Source organism: Anomaloglossus baeobatrachus, chromosome 2 (assembly GCF_048569485.1).
Source record: "Anomaloglossus baeobatrachus isolate aAnoBae1 chromosome 2, aAnoBae1.hap1, whole genome shotgun sequence".
NCBI lineage: Eukaryota > Metazoa > Chordata > Amphibia > Anura > Aromobatidae > Anomaloglossus > Anomaloglossus baeobatrachus.
Window position 1 is genome coordinate 372,852,054 of NC_134354.1, and position 21,497 is coordinate 372,873,550.

General features: G+C 47.8%; 1 protein-coding gene across 1 annotated transcript; it reads left to right on the forward strand.

The window, feature by feature from the left end:
* The first annotated feature begins 2,134 nt into the window (after positions 1 to 2,134).
* Positions 2,135 to 10,295, forward strand: EVA1B (eva-1 homolog B). The gene is made up of 3 exons (XM_075334074.1): positions 2,135 to 2,312; positions 5,782 to 5,888; positions 7,373 to 10,295. Exons 2-3 carry the CDS (start codon positions 5,822 to 5,824, stop codon positions 7,798 to 7,800), a joined length of 495 nt encoding a protein of 164 aa, XP_075190189.1. The 5' UTR covers positions 2,135 to 2,312; positions 5,782 to 5,821; the 3' UTR covers positions 7,801 to 10,295.
* The last annotated feature ends 11,202 nt before the right edge of the window (positions 10,296 to 21,497 follow it).

Sequence of the window (21,497 nt, forward strand, 5' to 3'; positions counted from 1 at the left end):
ATAAACCAAACCCAAACAAAATATTTTTATTTTCAATATTTTGTTGCGAATCCTTTGGAGGCAATCACTGCCTTAAGTCTGGAACCCATGGACATCACCAAACGCTGGGTTTCCTCCTTCTTAATGCTTTGCCAGGCCTTTACAGCCGCAGCCTTCAGGTCTTGCTTGTTTGTGGGTCTTTCCGTCTTAAGTCTGGATTTGAGCAAGTGAAATGCATGCTCAATTGGGTTAAGATCTGGTGATTGACTTGGCCATTACAGAATGTTCCACTTTTTTGCACTCATGAACTCCTGGGTAGCTTTGGCTGTATGCTTGGAGTCATTGTCCATCTGTACTATGAAGCGCCGTCCGATCAACTTTGCGGCATTTGGCTGAATCTGGGCTGAAAGTATATCCCGGTACACTTCAGAATTCATCCGGCTACTCTTGTCTGCTGTTATGTCATCAATAAACACAAGTGACCCAGTGCCAATTGAATGCCATGCATGCCCATGCCATCACGTTGCCTCCACCATGTTTTACAGAGGATGTGGTGTGCCTTGGATCATGTGCCGTTCCCTTTCTTTTCCAAACTTTTTTCTTCCCATCATTCTGGTAAAGGTTGATCTTTGTCTCATCTGTCCATAGAATACTTTTCCAGAACTGAGCTGGCTTCATGAGGTGTTTTTCAGCAAATTTAACTCTGGCCTGTCTATTTTTGGAATTGAGGAATGGTTTGCATCTAGATGTGAACCCTTTGTATTTACTTTCATGGAGTCTTCTCTTTACTGTTGACTTAGAGACAGATACACCTACTTCACAGAGAGTGTTCTGGACTTCAGTTGATGTTGTGAACGGGTTCTTCTTCACCAAAGAAAGTATGCGGCGATCATCCACCACTGTTGTCATCCGTGGACGCCCAGGCCTTTTTGAGTTCCCAAGCTCACCAGTCAATTCCTTTTTTCTCAGAATGTACCCGACTGTTGATTTTGCTACTCCAAGCATGTCTGCTATCTCTCTGATGGATTTTTTCTTTTTTTTCAGCCTCAGGATGTTCTGCTTCACCTCAATTGAGAGTTCCTTACACCGCATGTTGTCTGGTCACAGCAACAGCTTCCAAATGCAAAACCACACACCTGTAATCAACCCCAGACCTTTTAACTACTTCATTGATTACAGGTTAAGGAGGGAGACGCCTTCAGAGTTAATTGCAGCCCTTAGAGTCCCTTGTCCAATTACTTTTGGTCCCTTTAAAAAGAGGAGGCTATGCATTACAGAGCTATGATTCCTAAACCCTTTCTCCGATTTGGATGTGAAAACTGTCATATTGCAGCTGGGAGTGTGCACTTTCAGCCCATATTATATATATAATTGTATTTCTGAACATGTTTTTGTAAACAGCTAAAATAACAAAACTTGTGTCACTGTCCAAATATTTCTGGACCTAACTGTATATATATATATGCTGTATATAAACATTGTTTTTAAAGTCTAGCTAGTACATATAGAATAAAAGAGTGCTGTCCCTATTGTGATACATGCCTAGTCTGAATGAGCCCCGAAGACAACATGCTGCCTGGCATATGGCACTACTGATGTACTGTGTATCCCCCCCTAGAATCCATTTCAGGTTATTACGTTACAGTCCTGCCCATGATTCATTTGGATTTTTCTTTAGTTGAGTGACATGTTTAGTATCTATGAGTCTCTGTTACTTTTTTTGTTCTTTATGTTATTGCTTTCCTTTCTTTTGTTGCACTTATCAGCCTCTTACATAACATTTTGTATTTCTTTTTTGCATTTGATAAATAATAGTTTTTCCAGCACATTCCTTACGCATCCTTAGCAAATTAATATTTGCATGTTTTTTTTCTTTTATTGTAGAGGTGACAATAGTATTATTGTAAAAATCTGGGATATGTAAAACAAAATGATTCCATGATGGTATGTGGATATATTGAAAGCGCGGCTTGGGAAGGGTTACTGTACTTAGCTGAGCTGACCATAGGCTGGGCTCTATAATTTAGTCTCTGAGAGCAGAGCAGCAGTTTGTGGCTGAGTACATTACATCTGGACAGAGGGAGGGAAGTTGGGGAAGGAGGGATTCAGTATAATACTAAGCCGGCCCTCTATTCATCCCAAACAGCAATGCATCACTATGCTGCGCTCAGCCTCAATGAGACAACTCTTCAGCTAGGAGAAAGTTTTCCCAGCAGCTATTCCTGACAAAAAGCTGTCCAATATCATGCCGCTTAGTATGGGACTACAGTAAACACTACTCCGCAAGCATCTGCTAGGCAAGAAAACTGAGACGAAGACTGCACACTTGGATGGTAAGTGCATGGGAACGTGGGGGGATTACTTATGGTATTTGATACATTACAGAAAAGAAATACACTTAAAACAAATCTGACATCTCACCGTATAAATCGGATTATTCCTACTTTAATGCATGGAATTAATACCGCTGTTAGGCTTAGCTGGCTGATAAACATCAGGTTTCAGTTATCAGTGCACCCAGATCCCAAAAAGAATGTGGGAAGTTTAGTCTATGGAGAAGTCGCGCTCCGCCGAGCAGCCAGCAATACACTTATTAGGTGTGCAGAGTAATATAATGTATGGAGAGCCTGCAACCATGAAGGGTTTGCGAAAAATGAAAGCCATTCTGTATTTATATGTAAATAGGGGCTATACAACTCCTTAATGCCATCACTGTTTTGGTCTTTGCTAATTGTGTGACCAAAATGGTGAATGGAAAGCTTAAATACGCTCATCCAGGGGTATAAACTATTACTGGACCTATAGCAGTCAAGATGAGAAGCGGAACCCAAGTGTTAAGAATATAGACAATAATATGAGGACATTTTTAGTCATATTTATATAAAGTTATAAATCATAATTCTGGGAAAGCCAATGTGAAATAACATTTTTTGGTGTTTTACAACACCAATGGTAAGAAGCACAGAAGATGTTAGAATATTTATTTATGTATTTATTATATTATATATTTGACTTTATAGTTTTGAAACTTATCCAAGACTCTCATGTAAGAAAAGTAGTATAGAACCTTACCTACTATAGTGCAGTTTAGCATAGTGAAGGCAGCACATAAGTGTTAGCACCACTCTTTATTATGAGCTATAATGTCCCACTGTTGGCATTGGAGAAGTTTTCCAACACCTGGTTTTTGGCAGCAAGCAGCTGTAATGTGCCAGGAAGAGGAAAAGCGGCCACTCCCAGCTGTCAGGGAGTCAGTCGTGACATATGTGAGCACAGGATTTCCAGACAGCTGCCTGCAGCAAAAACACAATTGTCACATGCAGACCTGATTCACAGCCAGGTGACTAGTTAATGGATGAAACATGGTGGACATGGGTCATTGAATAGGTCTTCACTCGCATGTATGCGATACTTACTCCATGCAGGATTCAGTTATGTTACTAATGCTCCCCAATGTACATGGCATTCCAATACATATCCACAAACGCGTTTGTACATTACCCAAAATATACTCCTAGAACCTCACTATACTGGTTCTGTATCATTTTAGCTAACCATTGCCATTATTTTTCCATCAGCAATCCAAAGTCCTTGGACTACTGATATTTCCTATAAATGAAACAGAGCAGGTTCTGTAATTTCCTTAGAACATATGTACAGTGTGGGTTAAAAGAGAGCACACTTGAGAAACGGGAAATTCAATATTAGTATCCTGGTCATATCTTAACATTAACGTAGAAGTCGCTGTCCCTAGAATTGTCTTCACTAGTGACAGACTAAGAAATCACTCCACAGATTCAGACAGAATTGGGCAGATCCAAACAGGACAAATAGAGATCATTAGGAAGGTAGCAGGTAACATATCAGAAACAACATCAAAACCCACCAGAATAGATCGGGAAGGTAATCAGTGGACGGTAACTGGCCCTTTATATTTTGGAAGGCGTGATGCTCCATTATACAAAGTGCCAGTCGCCAGATTGCGAGCAGGCATTGGTCTGGGTCAGAGACAATGGAGAAGACGTTAGACAGGTCTAAAACATCAGGTGTAATTATTTTTATTTACTTTATTTTATTCATACACCTAAACTAAAAAAGTAGCCAAAGTCCAGCATGACCTGCATCTCTAGTACTCTTCATTCCTCCCATTACTTAGTATTCTTCCATCACGCTACAGTACCCCCATCCTACCCTCTATGAGTTTGCAGACACTACACTGATAGATGAAAATAGCAGAAGGGATGTGTCTGGAATGGGATGAAGCCTGTATGCATGTGTGGTTGCGCCATGGAAGCAGATGTGTATGTTACAGAGACGGGGACGTTTGTTTACGGGAGTGCCAAAGAATATTGCAAACCTGGAAGGAAGCGGCTATGATGTATTTTAGGATGTGCAGGAAACCAGGTCACTGCTTGTGAGGGGGATATGATTCATTAATACCTCGGCCCAGATGACCTCAGTTCTACTTCCTGACTTATTTTATTTTATTAAAGTCCAACTTTATCAAACATTTGATATAGAAAATGCTGTACAAAGCATAAAACATGGCTATGTTCATGTTGTCTTAAAACACTTCAATTTTCTTCAGAGCAGTAATATATATGCTCCATCAGATCTTCATGCGTAGAGGTATACTATAAGAAAGCATTGATTGTAGTAGAATTTATCTACATGTACGCAGCTTCCGATGGAGCCTGCATGGAGACTGTATAGCGCTATGCTACACGAGATGTATAGGCCCCATGCACGGCCATACAGGGTCCATGCCAGCACACATGAAATTTTACCAACCACAGTAGTAGTAGAAAGTTACCTTATGCGGTTTTCATGTGACGACTTGCCTTTCCTACAGTTAGCAGAGCTGATGGATACCCCAGGACTTAAACTGAAACTGTCAGGTGCAATATACACCCAGAACCACAAGCAGTTCTGGGTGCATATTGCTAATCCCTGCCTAACAGTCCCTGTATCTAGTAGCATAGATAAAGAGATCTTTAGAAAAAGCATTTCTAAAGATCCTTTATGATATGCTAATGAGAGTTGGGACTAGATTCAAGGGTGTTAGTTCCTGCACTCATTCCTCCCTCTTAGTATGTTAGCACGTCCACGGGGATGTACTAACATGCTATTCAATAAATAGTGTCATCATCGGCATTGACGCGTGTACCTGTGTCTGTTGCATAGCTTCAGAACACCAGACTTAGGGTCAGTGCCCATGACCAGAAGTCCCTCCATTTCCGGTCATGCGCACTACACCAGTTCAAATTCGGGACGCATACAACCGGCTTCATAGTGCGCATGACCGGAAGTCTGAGACTTCTGATAATCTGCACTGAGATGAAAACCAGCGTTGGCTGCGGTGACAGCAGAGAGGTTAGAGCGACAGTGCATCTGACGCTGTGCATTTATAGCATTCCCACAGGGGCGTGCTAGGATGCTATGTGGGCCAACTACCCAATGGAAAAACGCCCTTGCAACTAGTTACTGGCCTCATCAGCATATTATAAAGGATCTTTAGAAATACTTTTTCTAAAGATCCCATTATCTATGCTAGACTATACAGGGACAGTTTGGCAGGGATTAGCAAAATGTACTCAGAAGCGCTCTTGGTTCTGGGTGCATACAGAACCTGACAGGTTCCCTTTAACCAACCTACAGTTGGCATGAATAAAGCAGTATCCTCCCGATCATTAATGAGACATTCCACTAATTAGGTTAGTTTGTGTGAATGTAGGTAAGGATGGATAATTAAGAAAAGTTTTGTTCCTCTTTAGTTATTACATTTTGTATTATATGTTTCAGGTAAAGAGAAGACGTCTTCACAGATATTAATCATTGGGTGATGGAGACTCACAAGAAGGAGATGGAGTTCCTGAGTAACAGCATAGCAGCGTATGCTTACATTAGAGGTAGCGTATTCTCATTAGGCATACCATAATGTGATGGCTTTCAACAATTAGAGAAGAATGAAATACGACAGGGGTTGCATGTTAACTATGAAATGGCTGAAAGTAACTTTTTTAAGTTTCATAAACTGATTAGAGCAGTTTTTATCCCCTATCTCTCCATGTCTTAAGTTCCATAAAAGCAGCACCTTCAAGCTGCTATGAAAAGGGCCCAATGAAAAGGGGCTGGGGTTGGATATATGTGGCATAGGCATTGGGATGTTAGAGTTCTGCCTCTCCACAGGCACTGCATTATTATAAATCATGGGAGTGGAGAATTGCCCTAAATGTCTCCAGGCACCTCTCTCCTACAGAAGGTGGCTGAAGATTATCCAGGCTAATGGGTTTGTGCACGTTGCCATATTAAACAACATCATCCCTATTGACTGACTAATAGGGGTTGTCTGGGACTAACATATTGATGACCCATCTGTAGAATAGGTGATCAGTAGAGGTATGTCACTCACCACCACTATGATCACCTGATATCTGTTCTGGTAGAGGCTGTAAATGATGTACGGTTTGAACACTGCACCTCCATACATTGTTTAGTGATTAATGATGAGTGCTGGAGTATGTCTCCTGTCCAAGTCAATGGGAAATAATAAAAATTAATAATAATAATTTTTATTTCTATAGCACCAACATATTCTGCAATGCTTTACAATTCAGAGGGGACACATTCAGACAATATCGGACTTTACAGTGTAACACAGATACCAAGAGAAGTGAGGGCTCTGCTCGCAAACTTACAGTCTATAAGATAAAGTGCAGTACCCAACTACAGCTAGGTCATTAATATAATAATACCAGACAACCCTTTTGAGGGCCTTAAATTTCCTTGTAGTTTGTTTGGCATTGCAGTGTGCCTACCTATTAAAGGAGTTGTCAACTACTAGAACACCTCCTTCTGATTCCACTTGTTTCCCCCAATTGAAATAAAAGACTTTGTACTCATCTCCAATCCAGCGGTGTTGATAATCTCTGTTCGTGGTTCACGTGACATAGTAACGTCACTCAAGCCCCGCGTCCAATCACTGTCGGCTTCTCTCTCCACTTTTGGACCAAATGAGTTAATCAACAGGAAGTGATGCTGCGGCTGCCACTCACTTCCTGTTGAGTGCTTATTTGGTCTGAAGACGTGGAGAGAAAAGCCAGTGGTGCTTGGACTTGGGTATCACATGTCGTTACAATAGCCCCGAGCTGTGATTATCAACAGCACTGGAACTGCGCCAGAACTGGAGGTGACTTTATTTTAACTGAGGGAAACAAGTGGAATTAGATGGTGTTTTGTTAGCATCCGACAAACCCTTTAATACAGAATATCGGTGTAACACGCTATAGAGAAGTGTTTCGGCAATATAATTTATAACGTTGCAGACTAAGAAACTAAAAATGTATTTTTATAGTACATATTACAGATACTGATAAATGTTTTTTGTCCCCAGAAAAACCTGAATCATTTGGGCTTTACTTTGTTCTTGGAGTTTGTTTTGGATTAATTTTAACTCTCTGTATGCTGGTCATCCGTATCTCTTGCAAACCAAGGACTCCCAGTCTCCCTCCCAAACCAAAGAAAACGCCTCCAAAAGATTGTATTAAAGAGCCTCTGTCTGTGACAGGAGATGAAGAGGATCCAGATAGCGATGACAATGAGGACACCTTTATTTTGACACCTGTGACGGACACGTCACTAGGAAGCCAGCCGCCTATGGATGGTACAATGACAGTAAATGTATTCACATCAGCAGAAGAACTGGAGAGAGCCCAAAGATTAGAGGAACGTGAGAGGATAATTCGAGAGATATGGCGAAATGGACAGCCTGATATTCTGGGTACAGGAACTGGCACCATAGGTCGTGTACATTACTATTAGTAGTGACGTGGAGACACTTCATACATCAAGAGCTGGTGCTGTTCCTCAAACTAAATAACAACCTCCTAGGATCTAAAGAACATTGATTGATGGAGTGTCCTCATAGCAGCTGGCACTCCTAATCATGCACCCATTATGAGAGTGTATTAATATTAGCGTATAGCCGGAGTGCCGAATTTGCCAACAAGAATCCTGGCAATGGTGCCAATGGTTGATGTCCTTCAAACAACTAATCTGGTTTGAAAATTGGGATAAAACCTTTATCAGTTGATATTATGTTAATCCAGTGCAATTAATCTGAAGTGGAGTGACTTACTTTAGCGGTTATAGCGGTAACAAGTAGAAACTCGCTAATCATAGTGCCAATTGGTGTATGTATTAACGGAAAGACGCTGGCGGCTCCTAACCCAATGAGCTATAGTTACAGACATTTTAAGCAACATTGTAGAAAAATCTCATTTATGTGTAATTATTTTCAGAAAGATCTAGAATCTTGGGATTAGCGTAACCCAAACGGGGTGTAATAACTTACTATATCCGGATGAGGGTGAACTTATCAGTATTTTTGCACAGTCTATACATTCTTTACAGTACTGCAGCATCAAACTAGGTGCAATATACAGATATACAGGTACGCAACGTGTTTTATAAGGTAAATGCTATCTGGGGATTCAGGTTATGATACCCATTGGTGTGTGTATGTTGAAGAACATACTAATATCTGGTTCATAATGTGGACATTCTTGTGATGTAATTTATGACTCTAGAATAGGTTGTTCAGCAACGCATTGAGATTAACTGCTTACATGCTGGATGATGATGGCCGATGCCTTATAAGTGTATATCTGTTCCCTGCTTAGCAGTCTCCTGCAGGCCTGCTGCTGCTCAAGGGTTAAGATGTCTGCAATTTATTACAGGACTTTCTGGCCTCTTGCTTTGAAAACATCTGTTTTTCTTCTTGTTCCCCCACAGTGTGGGAACATTGGTGCTTTAAGTTTCATTCCTGAATCTCCCCCGAGGATAAAAGAACATTCCACATTAACATTAAATACTGCCGCAAGGGAAAAGGCAGGAAGTGATGTTTCTTCTTTTTTTACTTTATTTAAAGTGCTGATGTATCTCTTATTTTCTACCAGTCACTACAGTATTAGGTTTGTATATGTAGCTCTAGATGCGCATGTATGGAAGTATCACATATGTGCATTAAGGTTTTTTATATTGAGAAGGCAAAACTCTTATGTGCAAAGTTGCCAAAACATCCATAATGTGGGTTAAACTATATAAAGCCCATAAAAGAGGTTGGGATACCTGGAACGTGTTGCCATTCTATGAGAAATAGATCAATGACAGGAGCATAAATAAGGTTTGTGCAAGGGTTGCAGTCGTACCATCTCCCTGGAGCCTATGGGGCCCAAAAGGTCCCTTTGACCGATATATGAAGACCAATATTATTAAAGAACAGTATAATTTATGACCCTGTAGGAGATTTTGCATGGGTACCCACATGCTTTAAGTTATGAAGTTACACCACTGATCATTGATGAAATCAAACTTATCTCTTGACGGAGTGGCAGATCAGCACAGCCCTGGGCTATATGATGACTACCTTCACAAAATTTGAAGACACTTGTTCAGCTCTACATGGCTCTATATTACCAATGGCCTTTACAATCTTTTAATATGGGACACAATATAGTGTGGGTTACAGGCCCCTGCCTAACAAGCAAATATACTCGTATTCATGACTTATAAAGATGATGTATAAATGTCTTGAGTTGAGTTTGAGGGTAGGTGTCTTGATATTACACATTAAAATCTATTTAGATGTGGTCATCTGTGGTTAACAGTAGTCATTCTGTGCATTTTTGTGGACCTCTCATGATGTAGGGTAGGAAAACTTAAGCCAGTGCTTGGCTAATACATCAATTGTGAGAACAGGAACCAGAGAAAAAGGAGGACCTGATGACAAAAAAAATCAGTTATGGCCAGGAGGCTAATTTGAATTGGAGTTAGATCTAAAGTCAAGGTGAAGAAAATATCCATAATATTGTGTGCTCATGACTGCTATAGTGAGTTGTGCGTATGAAGGTAGAGATTGGGGAAACATTTTGGATTGGTGGAGCATGTATCATATAATGGTAAGTGAGGAGGGGTAGCTTCTTGGCTGTGTGTTGAGATGGTGTGGTCAATGTGTCTTAGATCTGTACTTGATGGCACAGATGTTGGACAGTTTGGCAATGAGGGATGGTATGAGTATGCAAAAAATGAGTATTTCTGTTCATGTGATGAGATGTGCTTTACTTTCAAAGAGAAGAAATTAATGATCGGTATACTAAGGGCTCGTGATGACAGCAATGGTTCCCTATCTCGTATAAATTCTGAAACATTTAGTCCATGGAAATGATTATTGGTAAATTTCCACTTTACGTTCAGTACTTTCTGAATTCTGATTATGAATTAGTTTTATTTTAAATATGTTGGAAATTCCATTAAAATGTTCACAAACTCATGTACATTGTCCTTTATTGAACATGTCCATAATAAAGGTCTATGGGTTACAGAACATTGGGCAAGGAATAAAATCCACTAGTCTGATAACAATGTAGGCATAATGAAGATAATATTGTTCGTAGTTGTAGTTTTTAGTAACTAGAAGCTATTGGGGACTTCGAAGATAGTCGTGACCTGAATACACTTTTAACACAATTTCAAGAGCCATCTGAAATGTACTACCAATGTATGTGTTTAGCTAGTGTGGTCAGTTGACATCTATACTATATGTGCAAGCACAAATGATCGTACACAATGGCCAAAAATTATTCCTAATTCCATTCTCATAATGTCAACATAAAAAACTTGGTTAATTTTTAAGCTCCAGTTCAGCTATTCAACCAAACCTAATTGCGGACGTCTTTAGTTTTCTTAATGATTTTGGCTGCTCAGTCAAATTCCTAAAGAATTGCTGGCAGTCACAAGATAATCAAATGACTTTCCGGGTCTTTGCTCTAGTGTACGGCTATTGGACTGCTTGTGACCTTCAGTTTAATTGTAGGTCACTTCAAACAGCTTCCAGCTAGGTCAAAAGGAGCCAAAAACACACTTGACAAGATATTTGCTTTCAACCAACAATACATTTCTTAGAGACCCCTTCTTAGATACTTTTCCCAAATGTAAAATAGAACACTTTATACTCAACTCCCGGACCTCTCGGGTCTCCTGAAGCTCGTGTGACATTATTATGATTTTTTAGTACTGCAACTAATCAGTGGCTACTATTGAGCTGCCATTCTTTCACTTTCTTTGGGCATCCAAGGTTCGTCCAAAGGAAATGAGAGCACAGCAGTTCAATAGTAGCCACTGATTGGCTGCAGGGCTAACATGGAATAATAATGTCATGTGAGCCTCGGGAGATCCGGCACCAACAACACCGATGTGATAGCTGAGGATAAGGTGTTTTTATTTTTACATTGGAAAATATAATATTTAAGAAGGCGTTACCTTAGTAGGGGTTTACCACTTTTACTCAGATGAAGGTTAATTATTTACTATTATAAATATTAATCAGAGTTTCTTTCCAGCTGTTTATATACCTTCAACACACCAACATATTTCAGAGCTCTGTACACAGGTTGTAGTGTTCCACATCAGTCCTATCCCCATTGAAACTTCTAATCTTATTTCCCATTACATATATTAGAGCCAATTAACTTTTCTTACACCATTTTTTAATTTTTGGAGCAAAAAGGAAACAACACAATAAAACATATGCAGATCATGCTCCTGCCAAGATCTTATCTAATATTTCATGAATGTTGTTCCTCCAAAGGTTGTGACCTTAATTATAAAGGATATAAGAAATGTAGCCTGACATGTTACTATCTGTAGTTTGGCAAGTTTAAACCCCTCAAAGCAGTCACATGAAAATGAGCTGAAATTTATTTGATGTTATTGTGAATCAAAATATTAACCACTGGAACACACACGTTTTTGCAAAAATGTCATTGGCAAAGAATTACTATGTTACTTGTTTAGTATGCCAATGTACATAATTTTCTTACGGAGCGATTGAGAGCTTAGTAACATAATTGATGTACATAAGTTGTCCTCTTAGGGTACCTTCACACTTAGCGATGCAGCAGCGATCCGACCAGCGATCTGACCTGGTCAGGATCGCTGCTGCATCGCTACATGGTCGCTGGTGAGCTGTCAAACAGGCAGATCTCACCAGCGACCAGTGAACAGCCCCCAGCCAGCAGCGACGTGCAAGCGACGCTGCGCTTGCACGGAGCCGCCGCCTGGAAGCTGCGGAGACTGGTAACTAAGGTAAACATCGGGTATGGTTACCCGATGTTTACATTAGTTACCAGCGCACACCGCTTAGCTGTGTGTGCAGGGAGCAGGGAGCCGCGCACACTGAGCGCTGGCTCCTTGCTCTCCTAGCTACAGTACACATCGGGTTAATTAACCCGATGTGTAATGCAGCTACATGTGCAGAGAGCAGGGAGCCGCGCACACTGCTTAGCGCTGGCTCCTTGCTCTCCTAGCTGCTGCTGTAAAGCCCAGGCAGCACCCCTTGACCCACAGTCCAGCACAAGTTACCCGAGCGGGATCTGTCCTTCCCTCCAGAGGGTGGCCACCGGTTCCTTTGGTGGCTGGGCCCCAGCCTGCTCTGCTGAGGGCCCTCCCTCCAACCTGCCTCTCCGGAGGCGGCATTGCGGAAACGGTAACGGTAACCAACATATTTACAAGCCGCTTAACGTTTGTGGTGCCCTGCAAGTTCACGGGCTTGTCCATGGATAGTTCCCATGCAAATAAACTTTCAACAGTCCCCACGGGGACAACGGTGCCGACTCCAGCCGGTTCAATCACAAAGGCAAATCAGGTTAAACTTCGGTATCATTTTTCATTTTCATCAAAACTTTTCAACTTTTAAACAAACAAAGTGGTGGTCCCAACGGGGACGGTGCAACGGGCATCCGCTGCCCTACTCCGGTCCTTCTGCTGCTTCATCCGAGGGAGGGGGTGCAGAGCTCACCCTGCTCTCATTGCTGCCCCTGAGCTTCACATCCAGGGCAAACCACCCCCTCTCTCCGCAGTGTCGGGTATACCGCACCATGTCCCCCGGCATGAGGTTACGGCCAGGATGCTCCTCGGGCAGGTGGGCATTCACATCCTGCCGGGCCACAAACACTTCGGCCTCCAGGTCCGGTTCATATATAAACCCGTAGCCCCGGCGGACATCAAACCGCCTCACCTGCCCTTCATACAACGGGCCCCGGACACGGAAGGTCGCCTGCCGAAGATTTTCCTTCTCCCGAATGGCTCGGGCCACCAGCTCGGCTTTCTTTCTCTCCCTCTCCGCGATCTCCAGGCCCAGCTTGGTCGGCTCCCTATCCCAATATGGCGCCGGCGCACGGGTCGGGCCCCGCGGGACATCCAGAACGTTACCCACTGTCAGGAAGGTGGGCGGCGTATCCCGCGGTGTCATGGCCTTGGGCGCTGCCTTGCAGCAACAACCCGGCGCCACCTCAGCCGAGGTGTGGGGGATGGGCATAGGGGCTTTCCATGGCAACACCTCCGGTTTGCTACGGGCTCCGGCTACAGGTCGGTCCGCTGGGACGGACGGGCTGGGTATCGCTACCGGTTGCGGTGGTAGCGGGCCTAGTGGCGGGGTCACAGCCCCCGAGACGGGTAGCGAGGGAGGCAACGGGGGGAGAGGGCTTGGACCGGGTCCCTCAGCCGCAGCGACCGGTCCCTCCGGGACATAGGGGCGTGGGTCACTCACCCTCCCTTCCTCCGCTTCCTCCTCGCGTCTCCGCACGGTGGCTATAACGTCCGCCATGTCGGTCTCCCACTCCTCCAAGAGGAGCTGCATTTTGACCTGCAGCCTTAGATGGAGCTGCGCGGTCAGGATTTCCACCCAAGCTGCGGTTCCCGGTGCGGGGGCCACGGTGTTTCGGGACGGCATCCACATGGTGTCTTTCTCTCTTTCTTCCAGGAACGGTATATTCGCAGGGTCCTGGCGTCCCTGCTTTTATAGCCGCAGCTACATGCGTCCAGCCGCCATCGCGTCCCCCTTAGCTCTTTTCGGCCCCTCCTCTCTCGGGGCGGGGTTTTGGCCTTCGCGCCTCTACTGCTCGAGAAGACGCTCGAGCGGGAACTTTTCGCGCCAAAGATGGCGGCTTCTGAAATTTTCCTGCCGGATACCTCCGGCGGTAACAAGGCGCACCTCTACCAGACGGCAGAGCGGTAAGATCCTGTTCGTGACGCCAAGTTGTCGCGGGCGGGGAGGAGGGTGTCAGCACACTACGCTCACCCCCTTCTGCTCGGGTCCGGCGGCCGCTGCTCAGTGGTGGCTCGAGCTGTAGGCCGGATCCCGGGGGTTTCTCGAGCGGCACTCCTCGCCCGTGAGTGAAAGGGATTTGTTGGGTGTGGGGATTGTTATAGTTCGTGACGCCACCCACGGTTGTGGTGATTGCACCACCGCTGCTCAGTATGGGGGTCCCGGGGATGGTGATGCGGAGCAGCCAGGTGTTGTGTTGCCCCTCCGTGGGTAGGGGTTGGTGATCCCGGGGCCCAGTGATGGTGAGGGAGGTGCGGGACCTGGTGGGCGCAGGGACGCGGGGGCAGCGCTGTGCCTTGCGGCACTGTGGTACTCACTCAGCCTGAGACGTGGACACAGTTTGTACGGTAAACCAAACGGCTGGTAGGACGGTCCCACAGACGGCTGCACCTGCACTCCCGGTAGGTGACGGTGATGTCCCTCTTCCTTGCACCTATGTTTGACTTGTGGTAGCGGTGGATTCCCTCCGGTTACCCGCTCCCCGACTGCAATCTGGGCCGGAGGAGCTCTACACTTTGCCCGCAGGCGCTGGCCCTGAGAAACTGGTGCCGTGGCGGTGGCGGTGTCTCTCTGCTTCAGGTTGAGCTGTTGCCTTCAATCGGGACTTGGTTGTTGGGGGATCTGCGTCCCCGTCACTGACGGATTCGGCAAATTTGGCGACTCCTAGCCTTGCCGGGGTCCGAGAGGCCCCTGCCCTGGTGCTGACTGTCCTTCGGAACACTGCTCCAGACCACCGGGCACACAGCCAACGGGGTCCTTCCAGGAACTTCCAAACGGTCCCCCTCCAGACAGTCACCGCCGTCGCTGACCTTGCTGATCTGGCCCTACACGAAGCTGGACCCTTCAGGCTTTCTTTCTCTTCTGTTACTTCACTTGCTTTCCTCCTTTTCCACTTTTCTACTTTCACTCTCCCTTTGCTGTTTACTTTTTCCCTGTCTAGACTACTCCTCCACTCCTTCCACTTCCTCCTCCCTGACTAGACTGCCTGGTGTTCCCGCCTCCAGAGTTGTGAGCTCCTCGGTGGGCGGAGCCAACCACCTGGCCCACCCCCTGGTGTGCATCATCAAACTCCTGGAGGAAGGCAACAAGGATTTGTAGTTTAGCTGTGATGTGCCTACTTGGAGTGTGGGGTGTGGTGGTGTTGTGACCTGTGACCCCTGGCTTGCCCAGGGCGTCACAGTTTCGGTTTCGGTGCAGACTGAGAAGGAGAAGGACAGGATTCATTTAGATGATAAGGCATGGGGAGAGGTATACGTGTGCTTTGAGGGGCTGCTGGGGTCGCATTTAAAAAAAGAGGTCAGGGAGAGAATTTGGAGGGACAAATACGTCGAAATATTCTCCCTGTTGCCTTTGGAAAAATTTAACTTGGACAAGCCTAAGAAGGATGACACTAAAAAGGATGAAGAAAAGCGGCAGTGGTGGCTGATCCCGCAAACTTTCACGAATAGGTTGCAAGCTTTTGCAATTTTGGCCAGTGTGATAGGGGAAAAGGCACCAGACAATTGTTCGCACCTTTTCTGTTATATGGACTCGATTGGGGAGGCTTACAGAGTTTATGGGGGACAAGCATGGCTGAGATATAACGAGCAGTTCTGTCAGCTGAAAGCTATTCGTCTGTCCATTAGGTGGGATCAGAAGGACATCGGTCTTTGGTTGAGGGTTATGACCCCGACGAGGTTTGGGCAATCCTTTCAGGGGGTGCCGGGTCCATCGGCCAGGCAGGGGGGTGCTCAGGGTAGCAATCCGGTAGCGGAGCAATGGGGCAGTTGGGATCCCAAAAGCCAGGTTTGTGCTGGCAGTTTAATGAGGGACAGTGCAAGATTGGGGAGAATTGTAAATTCAAACACCTCTGCTCACACTGTAGCGGAACCTCTCACGGGGCCTCAAAATGTTTCCGGCGCAATAAGCTCAAGTCAGGGCCAACTAATTCAAAAGGGGGAGACACCCGTGAGGCTTCACGCAATGCTCCCCTATCTAAATAGGTTTCCTAAGCGGGAGGAGGCGGAGTTATTGATTATGGGTTTTGAGTCGGGTTTTCAAATTCCATCAGTGGTGTGTCCTGGGTATCGGAATTTTAGAAATTTTCAGTCGGCGAGCCAGCATGCTGAGGTGGTTTGGGAAAAGCTGGGTAAGGAGGTGTTGTTGGGTCGCATGGCGGGATCGCTTAGTTCCCCGCCTTTTCCAGATTTGGTAGTTTCACTGTTAGAGGTTGTCACGCTCCCCGGGTCCCCTGCTCTGCTCCCCGGCTCACCTGCCACGCTCCCCGCGCTTCCCAGGCCTCCTGGTCCCCGCTCCCGGCGCCCGTCGGCTTCCCAGCCCCAGCCCGGCTCTGCTGCTTCCTCCTCACAGCTTCCTGCTCTGGCTTCTGGCACCCGGGCCGCGCGCATGCGCATTAGGGCGCGCGCGCGGTCATTGACCCTTTCTTAAAGGGCCAGCGTCCACTGACAGGAAATGAAGCACACAGGTACAGGGTATAAAGGGGTTTAGTGTCCAAGTGGGCGGGGCCTGTTCTTCGTGTTTCCCAAGCTAGGAGTCAGGTCCTCTTGTGTTCCTGTGAGATACTCACCTCTCTCTCTTCTAGAGCCGATCCTGCTTCGCCATCCGGTCCTGCCGAATCCCGAACCCCGAACGCTGTCTATCTGCCATCCTGACCGTCCGTGCCATCTCTGATCCCTGCGGTGACCCGTCATCTCGCTCCAACGGTTCCGGACTCCGCCTGACATCATCTCGGCTTCCGAACCTGAGCTCCGTCACCCGGACTACCATCCGTGACTCCGTGGTCCCAGGGACTTCTCCATTATACTCGTGTGCACGGACTGTCCTGCTACCTCTAGTGCTCCAGCTACCGGACCCCTTACCATCATCAAGGAGTTCGGCCCAGTGGATCCACCTCCTGGGTCTGCCCGTCCACCTGGCCCTAACAGTAAGAACAGGCCATGGATCCGCTGCAGCACTAGCAGCCTTACAGGAGGAACTCTCGCGCCAGCGTGAGACTCAGACCTGCATGCTGCAATTCATGTCTTCTGTGGACGCCCGCCTGAACACGCTACAAGCGTCAGTTACATCTTCAGCATCTCGGGCTTCCACTAGTCAATCCACGGCTCCAGCTCCCGTGGCAGCCTCTTCGGATGCTTCCAGACTTCGTTTGGCCTCACCACCCCGGTACGCCGGAGACCCCAAGACCTGCAGGGGATTCATAAACCAATGCTCCCTCCATTTCACGCAGCTGCCGCATTTGTTTGCCTCCGACCAAGCCAAGGTCGCCTTCATCATGTCCCATCTAGAGGGTGAAGCACTGGCGTGGATGAACCCCTTGTGGGAAAGGGAGGATCCGGTGACCAAGAACATCCAGGAGTTCCTGCAGGCTTTTCGTGGCACCTTTGACGAGCCCGGACGCGCCTCCGCGTCTGCCTCATCTCTTCTCCGGTTACGTCAGGGGACTCTAACGGTGGGTCAATACGCCATCCGTTTTCGCACCTTGGCTTCGGAACTCGGGTGGAACAACGAGGCCCTAACCGCCGCCTTCTGGGAAGGACTCTCGGGTCGAATTAAAGATGAGCTGGCTGGTCGTGACGTACCGTCCACCCTGGATGCCCTGATTACCCTAGCGACTCGAGTGGACATTCGCTTTCAGGAGCGATCCAAAGAGGTGTCCCGTGAGAGACGTCCGGTACGGCATTCCTCTCCTCCGCAGAAGCCCGCTGTACTCCAGTCAACGGCATCTGGTGTCTCCGTCCACGAGCCCATGCAGATCGACCGCGTGCGGCAGTCTGAACAACGTCGAGCAGAGCGGCTCGCCAAGGGCCTCTGCTTCTACTGCGGAGAGGGCACACACCTGCTATGCTCCTGTCCAGAGAGGCCGGGAAACTCCAAAGCCTAGGGTTGGTAGGAGAGGCCACCCTAGGTGCTGGGACTCTCTCAGACCCGGTTACATGGACTGTGCAAGTGACAACAGGAGAGACGCGGTTCACGGCTGAGGCGTACCTCGATTCTGGGGCAGCAGGCAATTTCATCCAGCAGGCCACGGTGGACAAGTACCAGGTGCCTGTTACTCCACTCGACAAACCCCTCGTGATAGCCTCTGTGGATGGGAGACCCCTCTCTGACACCATCTCCTGGATCACCAGGCCGGTCGAACTGCGTATCGGTGCCCTGCACACCGAGAACATCGCTCTCTACGTCCTTCCACACATGTCCCATCAAATCCTGCTGGGACTTCCCTGGTTACGGACACACGAACCATCAGTCAGCTGGGGCACTGGTGAAATCACCCGATGGGGCTCTTCTTGCCATGAGAACTGTCTGAAGACCATACAACCCATCCGGCGACCTCCGGTTCCAGAGTCCCTACCGGGACTGCCCTCGGCCTATTGGTCCTTCGCGGACGTCTTTGATAAAAAGGAGTCAGAGGTACTTCCGCCACATCGTCCTTACGATTGTGCCATCGACCTGCTCCCGGGAACTACACCACCTCGAGGACGGATATATCCACTGTCTCCAGCCGAAACAAGGGCCATGTCTACTTACATCACAGAGAGCCTGGCAAGGGGATTCATTCGGAGATCCTCCTCTCCTGCTGGAGCAGGTTTTTTCTTCGTTAAGAAGAAATAAGGCGACTTTCGCCCATGCATAGACTACCGGGGATTGAACCAAATCACCGTGAAAAACAAGTACCCCCTGCCGCTCATCCCCGAATTGTTTGATCGACTTAGAGGAGCTCGTGTGTTCACCAAGTTGGATCTTCGGGGTGCCTACAACCTGGTCCGCATCCGCTCTGGGGACGAATGGAAGACCGCGTTCAATACCCGCGATGGGCACTATGAATACTGCGTGATGCCCTTCGGCCTGTGTAACGCACCAGCAGTCTTTCAAGAATTGGTGAACGACGTTTTCCGGGACCTTCTCTACGCCTGTGTGGTGGTGTATCTGGATGATATCCTTGTCTTCTCTCCGGACCTCCAAACCCACAGAGAGAACGTGCAGCTGGTTCTACAAAGACTGAGAGAGAATCGTCTGTACGCCAAGTATGAGAAGTGTGTCTTTGAGCAGTCTTCTCTCCCCTTCCTGGGTTACCTCATCTCCGATACCGGACTGCAGATGGATCCAAAGAAGGTCTCCTCCATTCTCAACTGGCCTCCCCCTTCTGGACTGAAGGCAATCCAACGCTTTCTGGGATTCGCCAACTATTACCGCCAGTTCATCCCTCACTTCTCTGCTCTGACTGCTCCTCTCTCCGCCTTGACCAAGAAGGGGGCTAATCCAAAGGACTGGTCACCTGCGGCCGACGCCGCGTTTGGCTCTCTGAAGCGGGCATTTGCCTCCTCTCCTGTACTCCACCGTCCGGAGTTAAACCGCCAGTTCACCTTGGAGGTGCATGCCTCCTCCTCGGGAGCCGGAGCAGTGCTCATGCAGAAGTCCTCCTCCGGGAAGATGGTGACTTGCGGTTTCTTCTCCAAGAGCTTCTCAGCGCCTGAACGCCACTACACCATCGGTGACCGAGAGCTATTGGCAGTCAAACTGGCTCTGGAGGAATGGCGCTACCTTCTGGAAGGAGCAGTGTACCCCGTTATTATTTACACGGACCACAAGAACCTGGAATACCTGCGGTCTGCTCAGCGACTGAACCCACGGCAAGCCAGGTGGTCCTTGTTCTTTGCCAGATTCGATTTCCAGCTCCATTTCCGACCCACGGACAAGAATGTACGCGCTGATGCCTTGTCCAGGTCTTTCATGCCCAAGGAGCAGGAGGAGGAGACATCCCAACCCATCATCTGTCCTAGTAAAATCGTTCCAGTGGCCCCTGTCACCCTGGCCCAGATACCGCCCGGGAAGACCTATGTCTCTGAGACTGACAGGCAAAAAGTGTTACACTGGGGCCATGCCTCGAAAACAGCCGGTCATGCTGGTCAGAAGAGAACATGGAGTGCTATTGTACGTCATTACTGGTGGCCATCCCTTCGCACGGACGTCGCCTCTTTTGTCTCTGCCTGCTCCTCTTGTGCCAGGAACAAGACGCCCAAACACCTGCCATATGGCCGTCTTCTGCCTCTGCCTATACCCTCAGTTCCGTGGCAACACATTGCGATGGACTTTATTACGGACTTGCCATTGTCCTCCGGACACACAGTCATATGGGTCGTGGTGGATCGGTTCTCTAAAATGGCTCATTTTGTCCCTATGGCAGGACTGCCCTCTGCCCAGGAACTCGCGGACGCCTATATACATCACATCTTCCGCTTGCATGGCTTTCCATCACACATTGTGTCCGACAGAGGAACTCAGTTCACCTCCCGCTTCTGGAGGGCTCTCTACAAACATCTGGGAGTGACTCTGGACTTTTCTTCAGCCTACCATCCTCAGTCGAACGGCCAAGTGGAACGGGTCAATCAGATATTGACCTCCTTCTTACGTCACTACGTCAACGCCCATCATGACGACTGGTCCACGCTTCTTCCTTGGGCTGAATTCTCCCATAATCACCACGTCAGTGAGTCCTCCTCCAGCTCTCCCTTCCATGTCGTTTACGGACTTCAGCCTTCCGTCCCATTGCCTGTATCCTCTTCCTCGGATGTCCCTGCTGCTGATGCTGTAGCCCGTGACTTCACAACCATTTGGGACTCGGTTAAGGCGTCCCTTGCACGTGCCTCCCTGCGGATGAAGAGACACGCAGACAAGAGACGTCTGGACCCTCCGTGTTTCTCTCCAGGAGATCTCGTCTGGCTTGCTTCCAAGTACGTCCGATTGAAGCTACCATCCTACAAGCTGGGACCTCGCTACATCGGGCCGTTTAAAGTTCTCAGCAAAATCAATGATGTCTCCTACAAGCTACAGCTCCCGGTCACGATGAGGATACCCAACTCCTTCCACGTCTCCCTGCTCAAGCCGGTTGTCCTTGGTCCCTTCTCCGCTGCTGCCAGTTCGGCTCCTCCTCCTATTGCCGATGACGACATCTATGCGGTAAGGGATATCGTGGCCATGAAGACCGTACGGGGTCGACAGTTCTTCCTGGTGGACTGGGCAGGGTATGGTCCTGAGGATAGGTCCTGGGAGCCCCGGAAGAATGTGGGCACTCCTCTGATCCGTGCCTTCCTGTCCCGGTTGCGGGGAGGGGGGCGTGGGGGGGGTACTGTCACGCTTCCCGGGTCCCCTGCTCTGCTCCCCGGCTCACCTGCCACGCTCCCCGCACTTCCCAGGCCTCCTGGTCCCCGCTCCCGGCGCCCGTCGGCTTCCCAGCCCCAGCCCGGCTCTGCTGCTTCCTCCTCACAGCTTCCTGCTGTGGCTTCTGGCACCCGGGCCGCGCGCATGCGCATTAGGGCGCGCGCGCGGTCATTGACCCTTTCTTAAAGGGCCAGCG